The sequence below is a fragment of the Pelodiscus sinensis genome, chromosome 7 (assembly GCF_052426305.1).
Source record: "Pelodiscus sinensis isolate ZL-2025 chromosome 7, ASM5242630v1, whole genome shotgun sequence".
Taxonomy (NCBI): domain Eukaryota; kingdom Metazoa; phylum Chordata; order Testudines; family Trionychidae; genus Pelodiscus; species Pelodiscus sinensis.
The window spans coordinates 10087430-10108164 of record NC_143058.1 but is presented as its reverse complement, the minus strand read 5'-3'; the positions used below and the strand labels follow the sequence as shown (position 1 = coordinate 10108164).

At 46.3% G+C, this 20735-nt stretch overlaps 1 protein-coding gene across 4 annotated transcripts in view; it reads right to left on the bottom strand.

Moving 5' to 3' along the window:
* The window catches only part of SLC15A2 (solute carrier family 15 member 2), a 137461-nt gene that overhangs the window by 10257 nt on the left and 106469 nt on the right, over positions 1-20735 (bottom strand). For all 4 annotated transcript variants that reach the window (XM_075933107.2, XM_006137688.5, XM_006137687.5 and 1 more), the window contains 10 exons: positions 19889-19975; positions 17583-17672; positions 17092-17136; positions 14891-14923; positions 13294-13382; positions 11287-11368; positions 9123-9248; positions 7879-8046; positions 3708-3754; positions 342-452 (listed from right to left, as the gene is read on the bottom strand). In XM_075933107.2, coding sequence (XP_075789222.1) covers positions 342-452; positions 3708-3754; positions 7879-8046; positions 9123-9248; positions 11287-11368; positions 13294-13382; positions 14891-14923; positions 17092-17136; positions 17583-17672; positions 19889-19975 — 878 coding nt within the window. The remainder of the gene's footprint in view (positions 1-341; positions 453-3707; positions 3755-7878; positions 8047-9122; positions 9249-11286; positions 11369-13293; positions 13383-14890; positions 14924-17091; positions 17137-17582; positions 17673-19888; positions 19976-20735) is intronic.

Genomic DNA, 20735 nt, shown 5'->3' with positions numbered 1-20735 from the left:
AGAATTTGCCCCCTCACTGTATCTTGTCCCAAGCAGTAACAACCCTGGAGAGAGCGCTAGTCTTGGCATTGACCAGATGGTGAATGAATCAGACTCTGGATCTCACAAAGGGACCTTGGTCTGCTGGACACCTTGTGGAGTAACCGCACCACTTCCCTCTGCATCTAAACAAACGGGACAAGGTTCTGGTTCTGCTCTCCACTTGGCCAATGCTTCTGTTCTTACACACGTAGTGAGCAAATGGCGAGATAGTGGGTAAAGGACCTTTGTGTTAGCCCGAGAAAAGCCCCTCCCCACCAGACCGAAAGGACTTTAGATGTAGCCCAGTTAAGGAATCTTACTTTCCCCTCTCTACGGTTGTGTAATGTGAAACACTGTAGTTCTTTGTCACACTGATGATCTGCTCTGTGTCAAAGGTGACATTGACATCTTGATCCAAAGCATTAATGAATCTGCAAAGAAGCCATATTTTATTATGGTGTCATATGAATCCAGAGAAATACAGCAGTAGATATTTTACATGAGCTACTCATTCTCTCCTAATGCGCTTTAGCTCTTAATTGTTGTGGCCTGCCAGATGCTTTTAAGCCTGCGCTATTGCCCACCTGTTCATTCTACAATGACTGTTTCCCACTCTCATACAATTTAACCCCTTATTTTCCCCAGAGTGGTTTGTTACCGCACCCCCTTTCTGCCCTATGACTCAGGTGTTGGAACTTGCAAACAATCTCTGCTGAGACACTTTCATAGACTGACAGGCACGTCTGCTTCGAGAGGAAGGAGATTTGTCTTCTTCCAAGGAAACAAGGCCTTATCTGCACTAGAAAGGGTTTACCAGTGCAGCTGTACTGCCAAGCCCTCCACATAGACATGTGGTTCGTGCTGGCAGTGCATTTGTCTGGATAGTGTATACCAATTTGGAGAGAAATACATTATACTGGCCATGTTTTTGCCAGTGTAATGGGATAGCTGTGTTTTTGCCTGCATTTCTATGAGAGTCACAAACAGAGTTCCCTGTAAGCTATGTGCTTGTGCAGCTGTTCAAGAGAAATTTGAATGCCACCCAGCTGATTAGCAGAGTGCCCACAGCTGGGTTTTCTATAGGTGGAGCACATTCGCACATGCCTTGGTGCACATAAAATTTATTCTGCCCATCGATGGAAAAGATTACAGGGAACATTGGCCTGGAGTGTGATTGTTTTCTCCCACACTCCTAACAGAAATAATTATTATGGAAAACAATTAAGTACAAACCAGGCCTAACCATTAGAGCTGGTTAAAAAAAAAGTTTAAACAAAAAATGGCTTTTTCAGCTACATGGAATTTTCCATAGCAAGGTCCATTTCAATATAATATTTAGGAGTGTTCATCAAAAAATCAATGTTATTTCAGCTGCCAAAAACTGAACAATTTTAGGTGGCCAGGAGAAAATTTTCAGTAAAAGCAAAGATGTTTGCCTAATTTGTTGAAATTTTGCTGTTTTCAAGTTGCCAAAAACTGGGGCAGGGAAAACATAAAGGCTACGTCTAGACTACATCCCTTTTTCAGAAAAGGGATGTAAATTAGACGTATCGCAATTGCTAATGAAGCGGGGATTTAAATCTCCCGCGCTTCATTAGCATAAAAATGGCTGCCACTCTTTTCAGCATGGAGCCCTGCCGGAGAAAAGCGCCAGTCTAGACGCTGATCTTGCGGAAAATAAAACCTTTTCCGAAAGATTCCTTATCCCTTATTTCAAACCAAATTTTTTTTCAAAATGTTGAGGGATTTCACTGAAGATAAAATTCAATGAAAATGAAAAGATTTGTGTTTTATTAGAATTTTCTCCAGGAAAATGATAATTTAAAAAAACCTTCCTGGTCAGCTCTGTTAAGAATATTTTCCTGTGATGTTCAAACTCTACTGACACTCCCACAGAGTTGTTTCAAAAGTGCTACTCGAGTCAGCTAACTCACAAGGCAACAACTAACACTCTCTGTCTGTAGACTGTGTGGGGCCGCATCCAATAGGGGCGGGGCGGGGGCAGCCAGCCTCAGCACTGCCCAGAGCATGCTGCACCCCACATCTTCCAGGCAGCCCTGAGAGTCATGGGCAGGTAATTTAAAGGGTCTGGGCTCTGACTGCGCCTGCTGTGGACACAGGAGGAAGGAAGTGGAAGAAAAGAGGTTGCAGCCAGGACAGATCAGCACGTGACAGATTCTCAATATGCTATAAGGTACTGAACCAATCTGATGGATCTAAATTAAACCCTACTGAATGAGGATCAGCACTTTTGGAGTACACAACATTATAAATGCAGTTGTGAAGATGTTGATGTGACACTGTATGTACCTACTGCAGTATGGAGGTGGGGAGGTTAATGAACTTCCTCTGTTATCAACATGTGGAGGTCACCCCCGTGGGGGGAAATGCACATACTTGTTCCAACTGGATTTATTTTGGATAAATAACCCTGGGCCTTCTTCCTGATCCAGCCCATGGATAGGCCCATAGGCCCATGGAGGGGAGGACTGGGAAGACTTGACCAACTAGGTCTCATAACACTGCGTGCTTGTTCTGATCTGAAGCTCCTACGACCTTGTAATCACAAGGCTGCCCCTTAGGCGAGGTATGAAAAGACCGTCCTTGGCAGAGCTTAGGTGAGAGCTGAGGTGAACTCTATGAAGCTTATTAATCTGAGTGTGGGTTCATTCATGGTTTTCTCTGCGCTGCTGTCACCCGAAGAACGAAGTCCGTTGACATAGAAAGAGCCGGGTGGTGACTGATATCCATAGCAATGCTACTGCTCTCTGTCTCTGAAGGGAAGGCAAGCAGATGTCCCAGGGTATTTGTCTGTCCTAGGAATACCTCGGTCAGAAGGGAGAGAGGTGCGTGTCTCCCCCTCAAGACAGGCAATAGCTGGGGAGCTGGAAGCCGAGCATGGGTGCCCTAGCCAATACCACTGAGATGAAAAGCCTTCAACTGTGATGTCTGCAGAACTCCACAGGGAGCACTGAAGCAAGGGCAAAAGCCAGGTTAACTGTGTGCCAGGGGGCAAAGCTGAGTAGGGGAACTCTAGGCAGCCTCCCATTAACCTCAGTGCCAGTACAGAACCCATTCTTGGGGGCCTGATTTGCTGCTGCCCCACACCTTGTGTAATCCCTTACACCTGAGCAACATGGAAGGTCAAACTCCACCACTGCATGGAATGGAGAATTCTGGGTTGATAGCTGTGGACGCCCACTTGGGTTAATCACTGCACAAGGTGCAGAAGAGGGAAGAGTCAGGATCCAGAGGGGTTGGGGTGAATGATCATCATGAGCTGAGCAATTTCCAGAGCAGCAGTGACAGGACCTGTGAGCTCATGCAACCTCCCAGCACTCACTCCCTGGTGCTGTCAGGTCAGGTGCAATAGTGGAGGAAAGTGTCCTCCTCCTTCAGAGCAACAAGAAAGCAGTTTGGGGGTTGTTTGGGTTTTTTTGGGAGGGGGTCATCTGAATGCTGAACTTCTTAGGTGGTAACTGCTAATAATACCTGAGTCTGCAAGGCAAGTTTGATGAGAATTTATGGCTCATTGGGGACTGAGCCAAAGCAGCTGACCCCTAAAGACTCTTTTTACTTGGGAATATTGATTGGATTCAAACTCGGGCTGAGGAGGGCATCCAAGTTACATTATCTCCAAACCCAGTTAGACAGAACCAAAAACACAACCCAAAAGCAATTCCCACCTGACAGCTGACAGCCCCTTGGCTGGTTTTGTAGCCATGTCTGCAATCTAGAAATAAATCAGAGAAAGAATTACTATTGCTGCCTTTCAAAGGAGGAGAAGGAGCAGAAATCAGGGGAATTAGGAATTTGATCCAAAGTCCACTGAAGCTTTGAATCAGGCCCTAGGCATGGGATCTTGGCCCTACTGAAGTCAATGACCAAATTCCTGTTGACTCCAATGGGAACAGGATTCATAGGTTTTAAGGCTAGAAGGGACTATTAGATCAACTACGGGATCTTTCAAAAAAGGGTTTTTTCCCCCCGAAAGAACCACTTCTAGACAGCGCTTTCACTTTTCAATCATAGAATCACAGAATACTAGGACTGGAAGGGACCTCGAGAGGTCTTCGAGTCCAGTCCTCTGCCTTCATGGCAGGACCAAATACTATCTAGACCATCCCGGATACACATTTATCTAACCTACTCTTAAATATCTCCAGAGATGGGGATTCCACAACCTCCCTGGGCAATTTATTCCAATGTTTGACTACCCTGACAGTTAGGAACTTTTTCCTAATGTCCAGCCTAAACCTCCCTCACTGCAGTTTAAGCCCATGCTGCAGTTTAAGGGTTTTGAAAAACCCTTTTTCGAAAAAGCGCTCGGACGCCATTATGCTAATGAAGAGTGGGATATTTAAATCCCCACTTCATTCGCACTTTCTATTTGCCTAATTTACATCCCTCTTTCAACAGAGGGATGTAGTTTAGACATACCCCTAGTCTGACCTCCTGGTAGCACAGGCCATAGAATTTCACCCGATTACCCCAGTATTGAGCTCACAACTTATATTTGACACAAGCTTATCTTCCAGAAAGGCATCCAGTCTAGATTTGAAGATACCAAGAGGTGGCTACCCCATCACTTCCTTGGGCGGTTTCTTCCAGTGGCTAATCACCCTCGCTGGGAAAAGTCTATGCCTTCTTTTTAATTCAGATTAGTCTGGCTTTAACTTCTCACCACTGGTTCTTGTTACGTCTTTCTCCACTAGATTAAAGAGCCCTTTAGTACCCAGTGTTTTCTCCCCGTGATGGCGCTTATGCACCATAATCCAGCCACCTCTGCATCTTCATTTGGATATGTGAAAGGTTGAACTCTTTAAGGTTTTCACACTAAGGCATTTTCTTCAGCCCTCGAGTCGTTATTGTAACCCTTCAGTTAATCATCATTTTATGATCCCCATAAGCAGCTGCTTGATAGGACCCCCAAAGGGGCATAAGGAGGGCACACAAATATGCCCTGGAGATGAGAATCAAAGCAGCAGCTCTAAGATTAAGCATATTGGCTCTTTTTATTTGAGGGGGGCCAGTTGTGTGCTCAGGGCTGGAAAAGACAGAGGGAAAACACAGTCCCTACTCAAAGCAGTAATAAAACTGTATGGACAGATCCTCAACCAGCATAGCTCCATTGATGTTTCAGGGACATTGATGTCAATAGAGCTATGCCAATTTACAGCAGCCAAAGATGTGGCATGTATTAGGGATGTGAAAGTGTTAACGTGTACACAGTTAATCCATCATCAGTTAACCTTCATGGTTACACGCAGCCTCTCCCTCTCCCCCCTCCCTGCCCCTGCGGGCCAAACAGCTCTGTGGGAGCCGCTTTCCCCCACATGAAATTTTCAGCGGTTACATGTTTATCTAAATAAATGCATTTTAACATCCCTAGCCTATGCCATGCATAAGGTGATCAGAATACAGGTTTACCTCAAAGAAATACAAACCTTTTACATTCACCCCCTCCCCCCACCAAACACACACACAATTTTAGTGCTAGATTAGACTGAGTTTTTGAGGGCAAGAACCTTATCTTCTGACAAGTCTATAAAAGGCCAACCACTGTTTGGTGCTGTATGATTATCTATACATAATAAATGGTCATAACGGAGAATAAACACGTGTATAATAAATAATTACAGCATTTATTTCAGTGGTGGATTCATAGAACTTAAAGAAATCAATTTGATCTGATGCTGTTATCTATACAGTTGAGGGGCTCCAAAGGTGGGAGAACAGAAAGTTTCTCCTGGCTGGCTCTCCCAAGGAAAGCCCTATGGGCCTGTGTCAACAATGGGCAAAGCCAGCAGCATGTAAGGACACTGAGGCTATGTCTACACTCGCGTCTTCTTGCGCGAGTAATATGCAAATGAGGCTAAGCGTGGAATATCGCCGAGCCTCATTTGCATAACTAATGAGCTGCCATTTTTGCGGAAGAGGTTCTTGTGCAAGACGGAGCTGTCTACACTGCCCCATCTTGCACAAGAAAAAGCCTCTTGCGCAATGCCGTTACACCTATTACTTGAGAGGAAGAACGGCATTGCGCAAAAGGGTTTTTCTTGTGCAAAAAGGGGCAGTGTAGACAGCTCCGTCTTGTGCAAGAACCTCTTCTCCAAAAATGGCGGCTCATTAGTTATGCAAATGAGGCTCGGCGATATTCCACGCTTAGCCTCATTTGCATATTACTCGCGCAAGAAGACGCGAGTATAGACATAGCCTGAGATGTGTCCTGCTCTCAGTGCCAGCAGTTCAGTTCCGCGGACATCACAGAATTTAGCCTGTGATAAAGCCGGCCCAGTGCCTGCAGCTTGAATGAGAGTATAAGGTGGACCCCAAGCTTAAGAAAAATAAACATCTTCTGAAGTGCGAAATTTGCATCTGTCCCTCCTGTATTGGAGGCAGCTGAACTGGATGGGGAAATGATGATCTCTGACTTTAAACCCTGCCCCCAGAGTTCTGTCTGGGTCATAAGCTCAAAGGAACAGTCAGCTTTGCCTAGCTGCTCCCATGTTTCTCTTTATGGCTGCCCGATGTCTCCAGGACCAAGGCAGAGTAGGGCTTGCAGCCAAGGAGCCAAGCCGGCCCTAAAATTTACACGTGATGCTGAGAAGCACTGAACCCTGTCCTGTTCAGAGCTGCTCTCAAAGCTCTTCTGAGCACAGGCTTGCAAGCCAACACAGTACTTCATCATTCTTTTAAGGGAGACGATGACAAGAGATGTGTGCTGCCAACTCTTGGGATTTTATCACAAGCCTCGTGGCCAGTGTTCCCTGTAAGAGATTCAAATGTGCCCCTCTGATTAGCAGAGCATCCACAGTGCCCAAAGCCAGCAGTGGGTCTTTCTACTGATGGTGCACATCCGCACATGTCTGAGTGCACAATTTATTCCTCACATGGATAGAAAAAAATTAGAGGGAACATTGCTTGTGGTGCTTTTCATAAAGGCCCAGCTTCTTGAATCAAGAGATCTCATATGAGTTGCAGGTTTGGGGATGGAGGGCTTAAAGCAAGTTTCTAGTCTTTATGCTTGTGGGGAAAAGCTTGAGAAAGGGACCCAGATGCAGCTCAAAGGCTCCACAACCCCAAAAGACCATAAGAATTAACTTCAGAGGCAAACTGATTGTTTTACAAACAAATCTGGATTTTTAAAGCCACTGTTGTGATTTGGGGGAAGGGGGTTAATGCGCTGCTTTCAAATGCATGGGAGCTGGCAACACCGGAGTGAGAAGACTGAGGACTCCTAGGAAGAAGTGTATTTCTACACAAGGCCCGATTCTGATCACATTTACCCTAAGGTCAAATCTGGAGTAACTCCATTCAGTTCAACAGAGTTTCTTTGGCTTTATGTCGGTGATCAGAATCTGACCCTAAATTAAGCTCCAAAGCCATTGCATCAATTCCCAAAACTGCAGAGAGACACTAGCTTAATTGTTTGTTCAGTTCAATTAAAACTAATGGGCCTTCTGTGTGGGTTTAGTAAAGACTTGTAATAACCAGGCTACTAACATTCCATTGATGTTTTTATTTGGTGCCTGCTCAAGAGTCTCTTTTTAACGTCACTGCTGTATAGAAGCTCAGACTCTCGGCTTCCTTATCTTCTCCGGTCAGTGGCCCAGCAGGCACCATCGTGCTCCCTTGCTGCAGCATTCGCCAGTTTAAACAATGCCCAGCCACACACATGCCATAAAATCTGCTAGTCCCTCTGCAGATTTCATGCTGCTCACTGAGAAGTCAAGTTAACAGCATCTGAGAGCAATCAGACTCTGCAACTGCATCTGAGCGAGTGAATTAATGAACCCGTCACCTCGTCCCATCATCTCAGCCATTGCATTAACACTGTATTTACTCTTCACTTACTAAATGGGTCGTTAGGCTTCCCTCTGACTTGTGGACAAGTAAGCTGTATACGGACTTTTCCTTCACGGGGTGGCTAAAAATGGACTGTAATCCTGGGGAGGACTGCAGCTCAAAGATAAGGCTTTGTTGTGTTTCAGTCAATGTTAATTTGGAATACTCAGCAGGGTCCTGCGAAGAGAAAAACAGGCGGTTACATATTTTCTACATGAGAGAAGAGATCAAGATCTTCTTGGGGAACGGCAATCCCATTCCGACTTCCAGGAAAGTTGTAGAGGCCGATTGATGGGGGCTGGTATAGTAAGGTTATCAGCAAGCATCTCAGCCTTCTTGGTAACTGGCCTGTGTTAACCTATGTGCTTGGTAGTAGCCTGTTCAGAGCGATTCACTGCCCAGACCTTATTCTCTCTGCTCACTGCTACTGCAGGACAGATCTTCCCCTGGATTTGTTGCGCCACTCAACAAGCTCTCTAGCTACAAAGAAAATTATGGGTCGTCAGTGGCTGATGCATTACCATGCTGAACACCTAACAAAGCCGGTGCCCAATGCACTTGAGATCCTGCAAGGAGAGAGCGCTAAGCTGCCAGGATCAAGTTTAAATAACCTGTCTCCCTTTCCTTTCTTTTATTCTTTCTGGGTAAATACATGTAAATTCCAAAATCCATATCCCAGAAGTGACATTTTATTTACATCTAAGCAATGAGAGAGACAAACTGAATATGAGGTTGTTTTTTTCCTTCTGCACATGTTTATCCCAGGACAATTATCCTTTATTCCTAATTATAGGTGAATGCAATTAGCCATCTGTTCATCTTCTGCTTCAATGCAACTCAGAAAATCTCTGTTTAAATTTTGCCACCGATAACACAGTGTTCTGTCTCTAGAAGGTGGCCCTGTGCTTCTTTTTCCAGGCAGGGCTGACTCAGAGAGTGCAAGATAACAGATTTCAGAGCCTCGAAAAACATATGGGAGTGTGAATGCTTCCTCTTTCATGTGGGAGCTGCAGGGCCTGCCTGCCGAGATGACTCCTGAACTTTCAGTGCATTACGAAGTCCATGTACGATGAATGCAATTTAGGAGAATACAAATTTGGGCTAATATATGCTGCATACATTATTTGAGGGGCCATTACTCACCTACTGCCACTGTATCAGGGCTTCTTCTAGGCCTTTGACATCAGTGGAAAGAATCTTTTTGGTTTCAACTGACTTTGCCTCAGACCCTAACTGCCAAAATATATTCTTACCTGAAAGGCCTCCACGGGCTGCTGAAATAGGTCTTGGCCTTGGATTTTCACTTGAACTTTCTCATTTGCCAAATTCAGGACTTGAATTAAACTTTCTTTTGGTTCAAGTGGGGGCATTGCAGTTTCCTGATGAAAACAAAATGCTCTGTAAGTGCTTAGTTGTGTCCTTTATTATAGCTGCTTAATACCGCCCAACGTATAGCTTCTCTCTGCCACAACAACGGTGTCAGGTTGCCAGTTCCCCGTCCTCTCCTCGAGACAAGTTGGACTGTGAGACAGTTGATTATAACCCTAATTTAGGAAAAGTTGACTTGGTAGGAACTGTTTGTACAAGAACTCCTCCTAAACGGTAAGAGCGAAGGCCACCAAATTTGGCAGGCGCTTCCTCTTCTCCTAACTTAAAGCACGGTCAGGGTTTGGTTGTGCAAGACCAACCGGAAGCCCTGGGAAAAGGACAGTTTTCCATAATGCGCAAAGGGAGGAACTGCTGTTCGAGGGACATGACATGAGAGTGGCCACTGGGGGCGCAGAGAGCCCTCAGGGGAAAGCCATCCTACTGGGTGGCCACTGGGGACAGCCACACCACCAAGGGAGTGGCCCTGGCTCTGCCATTTTGCCTGCCACCAGAAAAGGGTAAGTGGGGCTTCCTGCCCAGGAGACAGCTCTTGCTGCCTCCCCCTCTCCCTTACCCTGGGAGGGGTCAGTGGGGAGAGAGAGCCCCCACCGACCCAGGAGGGGCTAGGGGAAGGGAGACAGCCCCTGTCAGCCTGGGAGGGACCAGGGGAAGGGGGAGAGAGCTCTTACTGGCACCAGTAAGGAGCATACCTGCTGACATTTTTTTAATAGGCCTGCAGAGTGAATGGAAGAGATTTCATTAATAAAAATGTAATGTAAAATGTGTAATACCAGCCCTTAAGGACCTGGGCAACACCGGGTAAGTCTGCTAGTCGGAAATAATTTGCGAGAACACACTTTTCAGAAACCTCCATCTGGCAGACATTATTTGCAGATCTAAAGCAAATCAGCACAGTCTGTTTTTAACTAGCACACCCTACTTTTCGGTGACTGCAAAGAACGCTGTCATGGCCGGGGTTGGTTCTGATTTTTTGGTCCGATGTTTAAATCAGATCTCTCTGACAGAGATGTGAATGACAAAACCACCTATGGGGTCTGTTCTTCACACAAGGGTGCAATTCCTCATTGGGAAATAACCACACACTGGGACTGATGCTCAGACAGAACTCTCATTGATTTCAGTGACAGAGTTTTGCCTTTGTCTAAGCAAGGGGTACAGAATGGGGAGGGAAAACAAACCCACAAAATCTCATTTCAGCAAGTGCTTTGAATGGCTTTATGAGAGGAGCAATAAATAAAAGTCCAGGTCTATGGGTCATAACAAGTTAGGGGTTACTCCATGATCAAAAACATCTCGAGGGTTGAGTCTTTTATCAACCTCAGTGGAAATTTTTAAAAAAGAATTTCTTATTAATTTTGTATAAAAAAGATCAACCTGTGTCTGCAAAGTACCAGCCACACACAGCCTAGAAACAACTAATAGTTGTATGACAAACATACAGAAATTGACAAACATACAGCCATTGGGGAGGGGGAGAAAAACCAACAGAAAATAGGACAGCCTTATCAGTTACAGATGACTGTAACTAAATAAGCCTGAGTACATTCAAACCCATTTTTATTGAAAGAATTATCCATTCAAACAAATCTAAACCGAATGTAATCATGAGGAAATGAACAAAAACATCTCTACTTAAACACAGGTAGGTTAAAACAACAAAAGATAGGAAATGTTATCTATTTGGAAATAGCCACTAGTGTTAATTAGATGTTTATAAAGCACTTTGATGATAGAAAGCCCTATATACTATACTCCAATACAGATGATTGGTACTTCAGAATAGCAAAGATTAAAAGGAGGGAGAAACAGACAAGGTGATAAGTTATTAAAAGTGTTACAGTGTTTGTATATGAATCCATATCCAAACAATGCAAACAGCCCACGGGCATATGTTAATGAAGGAAATCAAGCTGTATAATGCGTTGCGAAGAGTATTCTCCAATGGACATTAATAAAATAGGCCTACAGAAGCTATGTATCTATGTGGATTTGTGGGTATCTTCGCATGTGCAACTGCTTCATACTTACATTTACTTTGACTTCTACAACGGCTGCTGCTGCAAATGCCAGAGCTGCAAGGAGCATACCTGCTGACATTTTTTTAATAGGCCTGCAGAGAGAATGGAAGAGATTTCATTAATAAAAATGTAATGTAAAATGTGTAATACCATCCCTCCTAGTTAAAGATATTCCAAAGTCGTGTATTAAACTGTCGAAACAGGTGGCATTGTGGATGATGTGCTATTGAAATTGGCAATCATGTTATTTCAAACTATTCTAATATACAGTACAAGGCCAGCACTGAAGCCAATTAAAATTGATATGCCATAAAAAACCTCTTTGCTTGCAGGTTTCATATTATTTAGTTCCTAGCTCTTCTAGTGGGAATAGATTTTGGCATTATGTTAACTTGTAATGTTGGAAGAAGCGCCACAAATGATCTATCTTCAAGTCCTTTTGAGGAAAGAGAAAAATGTAGCAGGCTCTTTAGCTGCAGACTTCAAGAACAAAAATATAGTTTGCCTCATCAAAACTTCCAACCATTTGCATCATCTGTGCTGTTATTGCTCATGCAAACACATTTAGAATCTGATTCAGACCTGGCTTGCTATACTTTGTGTAAACTGAAAGTAACTTCCCCAGCGTCACAGAAGTTCTGCTGACGTGACCAGTTAAAGTGAGATCTGAAGTCAGGTCCAGGCTGAATATTTAAATTGGTGCAAGTCTCAAACCAAGCCAACTCTGGACGCTTAGCCTTTTCAATATCCAAATGTGGCTCTATATCCAAATAACGCACAGGGTCCTAGAATGTTGGGCTGTTGGAATTCCAGTGATGGAGTCAAATTCTCAAGTTGGAGCCTGTCTCTCAGGTAAGTGAATCTGGATAACAAAAAACACTTGCTGACTCTTTATGCTATTGTAAAAGATTAACCCATTTTGGTCCTGATCCTGCGTTAGGCTCTAGCAATGCAGACCTCTGCAGCCTGGTGGAATCCTTTTGGGACCCTGCACAATGCAGGGCAGGTACTAGCAGATGTTAGTGCAAGACAAGGTATTGGTTTGTCAAGACCCATGTCTTGGGAAGGGAAAGTGAGTTTCACTCTGATTTAATAGGATTCTTGTTAGCGACAATAGGACACTAAGATGGAGCAGGGTCCGGAGCATGGGCCTTTCTACCCTCTGTTTGTGGCATGACATTTAATCCGCATGTCAATTAAGGACTCGGGGATAGAGTGGCTGAAGAACCTGTTATAATGTGGCTTCCAGGGTAAGGCCCTTTGAGGCTGGGCAGAGGAGCGCTGCTCCAAGGTGCACGCCAGAGGACATCGTGTCTCAGGAAGGCAAAATGCTTCCTACCACTCTGAGGTGCATCTGGGGGTGTGACACCGCTTGGCAAGTGGGCACGGCTTCTAGCCCTCTCTGTACGTTGCCACACAAGCTGCTTGCTCACTCAGGGCCGGATCCAAGGGCCACCGAAGTTTGTGGAAGAGTCCTGAACACACGGACTGCCAATGAGGTTAGCTCCCTTCCTCCCTGGAAGGGCCGAAGTGGGGAAAGTCTCCATCAGGCCCTAAAACAGGAGGGTGATTGTGCAGAGTTGGGCAAGAGGTTGCAACGAGGAGATCTGGGATGAAATGAAGAAAGGGAGAGATGAGACTGACTGCCAGGGAAAATTCACTGTCAGTGAGTTCTGCCAGCACCTGAGACACTCTGCCAAGACTCAGGGAATCCCCATTACATGAGACATTTACACTGGACTAGACAAAGCTCAGTTGGGAGCAATCTGCACCCTCAGTAAGGAACCATCCCTAGTACGGAGCAGGAAGAGCCAACTTAAATGGTCTTTTCCCTCTCTAACGTCCCTGGATTAGCTGCCAAATGCTCCAGGACAGAGGCTAAGTTAGAAGCAAGAATAGGTACGCAATGAATGGAAGCTCATATATCTCATCTGCTCAGATACATTTATTTTTCAGGGGGTAAAAAAAGCTGCGAAGGAATACAAAGCTGGCTGTGTGCACTGCCCCCAATACTCACGTGAAGTTAAATCTGCACTTTCTGATCAGGGGGTAGACGACAAAATCGAAAATGGGGATGAAGATCAAAATCAGGAGTGGGTTCAAGAACTGCAACACCAACGAATGGGCGAGATTAGGCAATACAAAGTGACTTACAGTAATTAAACCCATAACACTGAACTGATGCCATTATAGGAATGACACAAGCCCCCATCACTCAAAACCCCCCTCAGCAATGTAATTGTACTTTGCACTTCAATAGCTTGATCGATTTAAGGTTCACACAGACATGAATATATTCATCCTTACAACACCCCAGGAGATGAGCCCAGCGTTCCAGATGGGGAAGCTGAGGCAGAACATTTTTATGTGCGCAAGGAAACATGCTGATCACAGAGATGGGGGGGATTTCCAAAGGTTCAGAGCTCTGTTTAGGGAATCGCCCTCAACATTCAGCTGCTTAATCAGCAATGCTGCAAAAATTTTGGCTTTTCAATATTAGGCTAAAAAACCTCAAGAAGAGAGAGACTTTGTGAAATTTCCAACACAGCCTGCTTCCCATCTGCTCAGAAGTCTCCTAGGAGCAGCTGCTCTTCTGGAAAGAGAGAGGACTTGGAATTTCTTTGAAGTAGCTCAGTCACTCCTAGAGAGCCCACAAGTACTGTAATCGGCTTAAAACTTCCCCTTTCTGGCAGGGAGGAGTGAGAATGTATGGCTGCTGCAGAGATGCTGAGTGCAGCCAAGGGATCAGGGGAAAGGAGATGTGGCTTGTGCCTTTTTTTAGGTGGGGATTGTTGGGGGCTAGTCCCACCATCAGTGCTTGTTGGAGCAGCTCAGGGACCCAATAGGACCTTGGCTGCAAAGCCCCTGAGGAACCATTATGATGAGGCAGCGAAGAGAGAAAAGCCTTCTGTGCTCACCCACATTATGCCAGCATAACACGGCTGCAGCACAATCATTTGGTCTTGCCTCAGAGCAGGAGGCTGGACTTGATGACCTCTTGAGGCCCCTTCCAGCCCGACATTCCTGTGACTCTATGAATTCCCGCTGAAGTGCCTTGTTTCACAGGAACTCACCATTACTCAGCAAAATTCACCTGACAGGGCAGGAAATCCCCCCACAGAGCTAGGGGGAGATTGAAGGCCAGAGAACTAAGTTTCACCAAATTCATAGCAAATTACGGAGTTGATCCTGCACCACTAAAGTCAATAGGAATGTTGCATTGTCTTTTAGTGAGAGCAGGACTTGACCGTGTGGGTGCATCTACACTGCACCCATAGCTCGAAATAAGCTACATACTTTGAGCTATGCATTGTGTAGCTTATTTTGAGTCAATTTCAAAATAGCTTATTCAAAATTTAGTGCTGTCTACACAGCACTTCTTTTGAAATAAATCACTATTCCGAAACGTCCCTTCCTCCTTGTGGAATGAGGTTTGCAGGGACGTCAGAATAGCAAGCCCGTTATATTTAGAAATAACGGGTGCATTTAAAAGATGTGGAATAGCTATTTCGGGACACCCCTGGTATGCTGAAATAGCGCTGCAGCATAGACGTAGCCTGAGTGAAATATGAATAAAAAAGACAGGACATTTACAAGGACCATGCTTCTTTTACCTGCATTTGGTCTGGCTGAAAGACTACACCTCCCTGAAATATACAGACATTCAAACTGATTAGTAAACACAACACAACACCATGTTTATCGAGAGCAACTAAGCCAACAGCCCATAACGCAGCCCTGGGTAGCTGAACTGGCTTTGAGTGCTTTCTCTTTTTGCTTGAACGCTGGATGCTCTGTTCTCCCTGATATTTCTCTTCTCAGGAAGTGGTTTGAACTGAATCCCTTTACAGAAGGGACATGAAGCCCTGGATGGCAGGCAACTGTGTGAGAGCCAATCCCTAGAAGCTGTTTGATAACGGTGGAAGCTAATGCCCCTATAGTTCTAAACTTGGTAGGGAAGGAAGAATGGACATTTTGGAATCCAGATTGAGATTCAAATGTTGAGCTTCCCCCCATCATCCATAATGGAATGAACCAAAATGGCAGACAGCAGACTCTGGGAGAGTTAAAATTGCTGTGCACACAGTTACAAAGCTAACTATCCTGTAGCAGGGAAATGCCCCCTCCTCCCATCAGTTTGTAGACGGTGTGCTAATCTGTCATTAAAAAATAAGAGCCGGCACGTATTTCAACTCACACAGGAATAGATATGACTTTCCTTTCTCTTATTAGTGCTCTCTCCTTACTGAAGGAGAATGCTTGACTGGGGGACCAAGGGAGTTATTACACAGAGTAATGCTAAGAAAGCCTTACAAAGGCAGTTTCCCCTTGAGGTGCACAGAGGAAGTGGGACAGATTGATATACAATCCAAAAATCCATAGGAACTGTTGGGACAAAAAGTGCTGAACCGTTTTGTTTTCAACCAGAGAATGTTTAGTAATCACTGTTGATTCTTATCTGGTTCATTAATGTATCATTAAACACACGCTTACAGAAACACATACTACAATGTTCCTAGTTACCAGTCGCAAGGGCCGCGTGAACTTTCGTTGACTTTCCTTTCTGGGAGGGAGGACTAAAATACCATGTTGAAATCTTTTCATGCTTCACTTGGATTAATTACCCTAACTAGTGACAATTGCCATGGGCCCAGTGTTCGAAAGGCTCACACTTTGGAGTTTAAACGAAACATCCACCAAGGAAACAGGCATTTGCAAGCCCTAGTACTGATATGTGTGTCTGCCTCTAAGATCTGGATGGCCTATTGAGACACGTGCATGGCTTAATTTGTGCCATCTTGCTTAGGATAAGTCCCAGCACCTCGAGGTTTAGCAGTTCATAAGCCCTCTGGGCTTGCTCCATCAATTACAAAAGTAAAAATGGTGTGACCCCGGCACCTCTAGCCTTACAAATTAAGCACAGCACGGACATCTGTCAATGGGGGCCTGTCGATAAAATCCTGACCCAGACGGTTGACATGCATTTATACCTGGCTGCACACTCTTCCATTTGCAAGTCATGTCTTCATAGGACTTTCTGGATATGAACTAACTTATCCTCATGACAGCCCCATGTTTTACACCTGAGGGAGAGAAGTCAGTGACTTGCTCATGGTCACAGAGCTAGAACTCAGGTAGTCCCAGCTCCCAGAGCTGGGCTTAGTCCACTAGGCATCACTTCTTTCCATATGTTCATGAGCATCATGAATCCTGATCTGTACACCTACAGCTTTTTTTCCCCTAATCTATAAGGGTATGTCTACACTAGCTCATTAATTCGAGCTAGGTAGGCAAATGAGGCGACCGGAGTTGCATGAAGCCCAGGATTTAAATATCCCGGGCTTTATTTGTATGTTCCCATCCGGTCGCCATGTTGAAATTTCACTCGCCCGAACTCACTGCTGCGCGGCTACACGTGGCAGTGAAACGTTAATTCGAACTAAGTCCTTAGTTCGAATTAACTGTTACTCCTTATGGAATGAGGAGTAACAGTTAATTCAAACTAAGTCCTTAGTCATAAGGACTTAGTTTGAATTAACTGTTACTCCGCGCGGCAGTGAGTTCGGGCTAGTGAAATTTCAAAATGACGACCGGACGGGACCATACAAATAAAGCCCGGGATATTTGAATCCCAGGCTTCATTTGCAACTCTGGTCGCCTCATTAGCTCGAATTAATGAGCTAGTGTAGACATTCCCTCAAAGTGTGACTCTTACGAGGTTGCAAAGCCGCTGGCTTAACTGTTGTGAACAATTAACTACAAAAAGTCAAGGTTATGACCAGTTTTACTATCCTTAATCATCTTAAGTACTTACGAAGTCTGCATTCATTCTAGTGGCTTGCAGAGTCCATCTAGATCCCTAAGGACAAAAGAGGCCATTGTAAGTACCCTGGTGTGCTCTGCGGGATGGGAGAATAAGGAAACAGAGGAAAAAGTGAAAGCTGGAAGGGCCTTACTTCTCTTCCTCTTCCTTCACTCATTCTCCCAGTATCTTTTTTGCTTGTTTCTCCCATCTCTGCTTCCCTTCTCCCTCCACCCCCTTTTTCTTCTGTTTTAGGCCCGGCACCTTCTTTCCACCCGCATCTGGCACCCACCCTATCCTAGAAACCATGCTGGAGATTGAAGGCCAGATGACCCTGAATGGCAGCTGCTGCCTCATGAAGCCAAGCAGATATCTGTTGGGGAGATGAGACTGCCAAAGCCCTCAGTGCGCTGTGATTTGCATGGAGTTACTGTAGCTTTACACTGGCGTGACCAAGATCAGAACCGGCTCCAACACAATGTCTGTACTTTGTTATACTCTACCTGCTGGTCGAAGAGGGCCCAGAACATTGGCAGCGGGATGAACAGGAAGAGAACTCGTGTCACCATTTTAATCTCATTGATCAGTTGCTTCTGTGAAGAGGAAACAGGTGGAAAGACAAAATGGAGGTGGAACAACTAACAACAATTTCAGTCCCCCGTGCATGACGGTCCCTAATTAACGCCGAGTAAGGGTGTGGTAAAGCTTTATCAGACATGCTACTCCGACAATTTGCAATACAGAGAGCCTAGAGTTTAGGGCTGACCACATTCTACTTGCGGAAAACTGAACACCCTTGCCCCACGACAGCTCTACCCCTCCTCCAAGCTCCACTCTTTGCCCCACACTTTTTGAGGTCCTGCCCTCACTCACGTCTCCCCTTCCCCCCCCCCCGATTGCTGTCCCCACCCTCACACACTTTCATTGGGCTGGCTAAGAGAGCTGATGTGTGGGGTTCAGCTGAGGGTGCGGATTCTGGAGTGGGGCTGCGGATGAGGGATTTGGGGTGCAGAAGAGTGCTCTGGACTGGGACCACAGGGTTCAGAGGGTGGAGAGAGAGCAAGGCTGGGGCGGGGCTAAGATGCAGGGGCAGCTCACGAGACAGGTTCCAGTCAGTGCTTACTTCAAGCAGTTCCTGACACCATTCCCTCGCTGGCTCCTACATGGAAGGGTGGCCAAGAAGGTCTGTGCACTGCTTCCTCCACCGGCGCCTCCTCTGCAGTTCCCATTGGCCATGGTTCCCAGCCAATAGGAGTGGCGAGGGTGACACTTGGGGTAGGGGAAGTGTGCAGAGCTCCATAGCTTCCCCTATGCTAGAGGAGGGATATAACAGCTGCTTCCTGGGAGCCACACGGTGCAGAGGCTGGCAGGGAGCCTGCCAGCCCTGCTGTGCATGACCAGTCTCACCGTCAGCGGAGGGAGAAGGGGGGCAATTTCCCTGGTGCCCAGCAATTCAAAGAGGCCGAGGGTTCCCAGACACTGGCACAGCTACTGTGGCAGTGGCAGCATCTGGAGTCCTTGGCCCTTTAAATCACCACCAGAGCACCCCTTTGTGCAGTTCTGAGGGATGGAGGAGAAGGGGTCAGCACCATGGTCCAGGAGGCCCTGAGGGTTTCCGCTGCCAACCACCCCACACCTAAGGCCCCATCCCTTCTGGGGGTGCGAATCCAGCCCCCTCTCCACACCTTGCCTGGGGACCCGTGGAAGCTGTTGGCCCCCCTGTACATGGCACCACCATCTGGAGAGTCACTGGCCTGGTTAGCAGTGCTGACGAGCCACGAGGCTCCCTTTTCGACCAGCTATCCTGGGTTGAAAACCCCTCACCAGGTTCCTAATCAGAATCAAAATCCCATTGCACATGCACAGAGGTAGACCCTGTCCTGCTCCTAAGGCATCTGAGATCAGGAGGGCAAGTACTAAAGAGAGGCTGGCAGGAGAGACAATCAGATATATACGTATTTACATACAGAAGCCTTGAAGACCCTGCATCATGCTGGTCATGGATTTTTTAGCACTGCCTGTGTTTTACCGCTTGACGTTCGCTAATGGACAGAGACTTGTGAATATTTGTGTAAGGGGAAACTCTGCTGTGCTGGTGATTGCTCACTCACCGGCACGCAGCTTGACACAAGGTGTCCCTGTTACAGCCGAGGAACCCGAGACACCACACAGCCCGAGCCAGGTCACTGAATTAATTAAGGATTACAGAACCGGATACTCAGCCACTTCCAGGTAAGGCAGGGGTGGTGGATTTACCTGAATTTACCACTGTACATGGCTAAGGACTCCGTAATATGTCAGCTGTCCCTGACCAGCACCTCCACTGCTTTCCTGGCCGCAGTGCTGCCTGCCTGCTGGCAGCCCCGCTGACCGGCACCTCTCCCTCCGTCACCGCACCTCCTGCTTAGGGGCGCCGGAACAAGCTGTATAGTGCGGGTGCTAGAGCCATTGAAGCAAAGTGTACACTCTGTATATGATGGAAACCACTTCACGTCTGGGGGCGCAGCAGCACCCCCTGCACCCTGGTTCAGCTCCTGTGCTTCTACCCATCTCAATCATCTGTTTCATGGCCTGCAGGAGTCTCTGGGAGGGGGGAAGAGCGAGGCCATGGCAGGCTCGGGGAAGGGGTGGAGTGGGGCAGAGCCTGGGGTAGAACTGAGGGTTGAGCAGTGAGCACCCTGCCTGGCACTTTGGAAAGTCAGTGCCTGTAGCTGCAGCCCCGAGTTGGCCCCTATGCCAGGAGCCGCGAAAAGCTCCGTGTGCCCCCAGAGGCACAGCTTGGCCACCCCCGATGTACGTCGTCACTTACTGAGTATTTTTCGGATGCCCAGTCCAGCCAGTGCTCTCTCCTGGGGATCTGTTTGGAGCGGTTTTTCAGCCGGTTTGTAACAGCAAACTAGTGGGAAGGAGAAACGAGTAATGGGTGTAACTTAGGGGTATGTCAACCAGTCAGACCACCACCCTTCTCCCATCTTTCATCCCCCTGTCCACAGAGAATTCCCAGCTCAAAACTCCCCTCAACATTCTCAGTCCTCCATAGTACGGACTCCACAGCCACCCAAAACAATGCAACCGTGTTTTCTTTGTTCTCTGCCTTTCTGTTCCGAGGGGCAGCTGCCTTTTTTGCCAGGCATATTACACAGGAGACACACACTGTGTCTCTCTCTTTCTCTTTCCCATAGAGACTTTCCTTGCTTTGCTGTTCGTCTAAATCAAATGGATGTGGTTGTCCTTTGCGTGTGGAAACACAGCACATGAAATCCCTCAATATTTTTCTCACCTCAAAATCTACCTCATCTTCCTATGCCCCTTTTCTTCACCTTCCTGCTTACTCCAGCCCCAGATCTGCCCTTCACTTAGTACTACACGTTTGGGTATTATTGATCTTCATATCCTGCAGCCAGCCCTCTGGCTCTCCCACCAAATGACCCTCTGGATCCCTTCCTTTTTTTGAACATCATTGAATTTTTTTTCTCCCTGATCTCTTTACTTTGGGACCTGACCTAGGAGCCTCTAAGCCCTGATTTACACTAGGGAGTTATTTTGAAATAATGCCCCCCCCTTATTTAAAAATCATAAGCGGAGTGTCTACAGTACCAATAACGGGCCGGTTATTTCGAAATCTGTACTCCTGCTTTCCTGGGGGAATAAGCTTA